Raw genomic sequence first — 3,844 nt, 5'->3', positions numbered from 1 at the left:
TACGAACCCTTTGTACGAACAAAAGTAAGAGAAATTTAGGAGAAGAATACCAACATGTTCCTGCATGAGGCTCATTGTTGTTTACCAGAGGAACAACTGTTCCAGGACTTTTAACTTTCAGGGGACTTTCTGCTGAGTCATGACAGATTTTTTTGTCTTTATTTTGGAGTCCCCTCCACGTTTACGTCACTTCGCTTTCTGATTGGCTGCACGTCTCATTCATCAGACTGCGAGCTTGTTTGTTCTCAGGTGTAGGTTCAGGCTAATTTAATTTTAAAACTAAAAAAACAACCTGATTATTAGTTTTTTCTCRTTTTATTTTGAAATGGAACCAAAGAAGGAACCATACAGATTTATATGTTTTARATTATCAGTGATTCTAATCAAAGCTTGGTAAAAGTAAAATAAAACCACATGAACTCATTCTGAAACAAGTTTCTGTCTGAGCTGACTGCAGTTAGAAACAGCTGAAAGCTAACTATAGCTGGAGTCATGTTCGGCTCTGAATGAGGCTGAAATGTTCCTGCTGTTTCCCACAGACACAGCTCTGAGGTTTTACTCTGACGTTCACAGTCACAATCACACAATGTTTAAACACTTCCTCCTCGGTGGCGCCGACGCTCCACAACAACCTGACGCTTTATTCTGTTGAGGRAAAAGCAACACTAAAGGTGGAGACATCATACGGACATCACGATCAATACCAACCTGAATAAAGAGCACGCTTTGTTTTACTGCTTGGATTTTCCACAACTTCACAGGGATCAACACGTCTCTGCCAAGCAACAGGTATCTTTGCTCGTTATTAAAAAAATCTCTAGTATATATTCACAGTTGCTTGACTGAATGGCAAAAATACCCTTACGAAATCTAAAATTGCTGGTTTAATCATCTAAAACATGAAGAGTTCTTTAAAGTACTGGAGTCTAGCGGTCGTTTCAGATTCCAGAGAGTAAAAACGTCTTGCAGCTTGTTGCCTTTGAGCACGAACACATGTAGTCATACACAGAACCATTCATTTTCTGGAATATATATTCATATAATATAGAGATAGATCTGTAGTAATATGGAACAGTGGAAATACCTTCAGTTACAGCTGGTTTGATGAAGTCAGACACGGTTCACAAACTGCAATGGAAGAGATTCTGATGTACGGGATCAATCTTGTGCCAACAGGAAGTGAATCTGAATGTGCAGAATTTGAAATTAAAGGCATTGGTTTGAAAATAAATTTCACTAAATTGAAACTGAATTTAAAGTTTTGTATCTGAATTAATTTACTTTGAAACTGTATTTTGGTTTATTAAAAATTCAGTTTGACTACTTTGACTTTCAGTTCCATAATTCAGATGTTTGTGTCACATCCTGGTCCTTGAGAAAGCCAGGCAGAGTAATCAAACACAGATCACATATTGATCAGATGCTGCTGCTGACTGATCCATGATGTCATCATGTAAATGTAACATTTTCTACATAYAGGTCAAATTAATCACTGCAATAAAATAACTTTGTGTGTTTTTGTCACTTTTACAGTGGATTGCATCAACTCTGTTACATCCAGAAGGGAAACTTCACCAAAGTGAAACATAAATCTGTGGATCTGTGTTTGATTACTCTGCCTGGCTTTCTCAAGGACCAGGATGTGACACAAAMATCTGAATTATGGAGCTGAAAGTGAAAGTAGTCAAACTGAAGTTTTAATAAACCAAAATACAGTTTCAAAGTAAATTAATTCAAATTTGTTTCAATTTAGTGAAATTAATTTTCAAACCAATGCATTTAATTTTAAATTATGCACATTCAGATTCACTTCCTGTTGGCACATTATTTATCCCATACATCCTGTTCAGTCTGARGAGGATTTGCATGATTCAGATTTCTGTACAATAAAACAGCACACATAAAAACATGTGGACATTAAAATAAAAAATCCCACATTGATTGATTTGTGTATTTTTTTTGTTTTGTTTTTGTTTAGAAAGGGAGGCGAGGATTTGTTTTGTCACATGACCTTCTACACAGTAGTTTCGTTCTTCCAGGGTCCGGTGCGAATATTCCCCGTGCTGTCCGACGTGTAGAGCAGCCCCTCCTTCAGAATCCCGTTCTGACTGGGCGGGTTCTGGGGGCAGGATTGTCTGCGCGGGGCGTGCATCTCCAGGTGGTGATGCGTGGCCACGGGCTCGTCCTCGGCCACCTTCCCGCAGCCGCACAGGAAGACGCCGGCGTCGGCGCTCTCTGCCGGGCACAGGGAGGGGAACAGGTCCGCCTTGGCGCAGCAGATGTGCCTGTGGCAGGGGTTGTGGCACGCCAGGGACTCGTGCAAAGTGGCGGCGTGGCACGTGTGGTGCCCGTCGTGGTGGCCCTCGTGGGCCAGATGCGGGCAGACGTGGGCGTGGCGCTCGCGTGTGCTGTGTGGGCTGTCCGTGCGAGAGCTGTGCGCGCTGCCGCCGTCGGCGCCGGAGGGGATGTGGTAGGCGTACTCCCGGTCGCCCGGCTTGGCCCTGCGGCCCAACTGCCGGCTCTTAGTCCTGGCGCCGCCCTTCAGGCAGGAGTGCAGCTGGATCCCGGGCTCGGCGTGGAGCAGCACGTGGGTCGCCGTAGGCTCCTCCTCCATCAGCTGCTGGCTGTGCAGCGCGGCGCAGCACGGCGCCACGGGTGCCAGACACGTCACGTGGTTCTGCGAGGACGGAAGTGCGGCGTGTTTACAGTGAGCCAGGCTGCAGCCAATCAGGGCTTTCGCCTGACACGGCGAGTCGTGGTGGCAGTGGGCGTGGCCCTGGGTGTCGCCGTTCACGTTGACTTTGGGCCGCGTTTGAGCCAAGCCCGGCGCGCCGGCGCAGGCTTGGGCACGCCGCCCGGGGCAGCAGGAGCACCAGCAGTGCCAGACGTCGTCCCGTTTGGCGCAGTGATGGATGAGGATGAAGAGGCCCAGCGTGACGGAGAAGGCACCATACAGGCAGCTGAAGATCATGTCCAGGAAGTGTCCCTGCGACACGGCCAGGGCGCCGAACGTCCACGTGGCCAGGAACAGGAAGAGGGTGAAGGCCGCCGTCCGCAGCTGAGCTTTGAAGGAGTGCTCGTTAGCCAGCAGCGCGGGGTTGATGGGGACGCCCGGGCAGCCGGCGGGACACTGGCTCCCGGTGGGCGGGGCTCCGGGCTCCGCCCCCTGGTGGCAGTGGGCGGGGACATCGGCAAGTCTCTGCTGCTCCTCCGTCAGCCGCCGGAGCTCGTACTTCTTCTCGGGGTGTCGCCGCAGCTGAACGAAGGTGCACAGGAAGTAAATGCATGTCACCAGGACGATGAAAGCCACGGGGCCGAAGAACGCCCCCAGACTGGGCTCCCACGCCATCCAGCAGCTGAAACACACAGCAGGACCGTTTACTGCTCAGCTGTACTTAATGTGACCAAACACATCCAGTCAGCTGAGCTTTCATTTAAATTCAGTTCAATTTTACTATTTATTTAAAAAACTTACTACGGCGCCTGCTCCCCGCTGCCATAGTTGTCTATGTTGACGGCTGCAGTGACCCCACAGATGATGAGAGGAACCCCACCACTGACCAGATAGAAGCTGAAAACAGAAAACACTTTACAGCCTCRTTGTAACAACACAAAGATGTTTTAGACATACTGAGACGAAGCAGAATGATGGATTAAAATATGGGATGGTGCAGCCAGAAGATCTGACCTAACATTGAGCTAACACTGAGCTAACACTGAGCTAACACAGAGCTAAAACAGAGCTAACACTGAGCTAACATGGAGCTAACATGGAGCTAACACGGAGCTAACACTGGGCTAACACTGAGCTAACACAGAGCTAACACTGAGCTAACACGGAGCT

The 3,844-nt window shown here is 48.2% G+C and overlaps 1 protein-coding gene across 1 annotated transcript; it reads right to left on the bottom strand.

Moving 5' to 3' along the window:
- Positions 1-1,962: 1,962 nt before the first annotated feature.
- On the bottom strand, positions 1,963-3,571 carry LOC106535405 (adhesion G protein-coupled receptor A1; the record flags this gene model as incomplete). The annotated part of the gene is given in 2 exon segments (XM_014032405.1): positions 1,963-3,356; positions 3,476-3,571. Coding segments are annotated over 2 exon segments (1,438 nt in total), but the record flags the coding sequence as incomplete, so codon positions are not given.
- Between the last annotated feature and the right edge of the window lie 273 nt (positions 3,572-3,844).

Source organism: Austrofundulus limnaeus, unplaced genomic scaffold (genome assembly GCF_001266775.1).
Source record: "Austrofundulus limnaeus strain Quisiro unplaced genomic scaffold, Austrofundulus_limnaeus-1.0 Scaffold1443, whole genome shotgun sequence".
In the NCBI taxonomy this organism is placed as follows: domain Eukaryota; kingdom Metazoa; phylum Chordata; class Actinopteri; order Cyprinodontiformes; family Rivulidae; genus Austrofundulus; species Austrofundulus limnaeus.
Note: the sequence above shows the minus strand (reverse complement) of the source record. Positions and strands in the feature narration are given on the sequence as shown.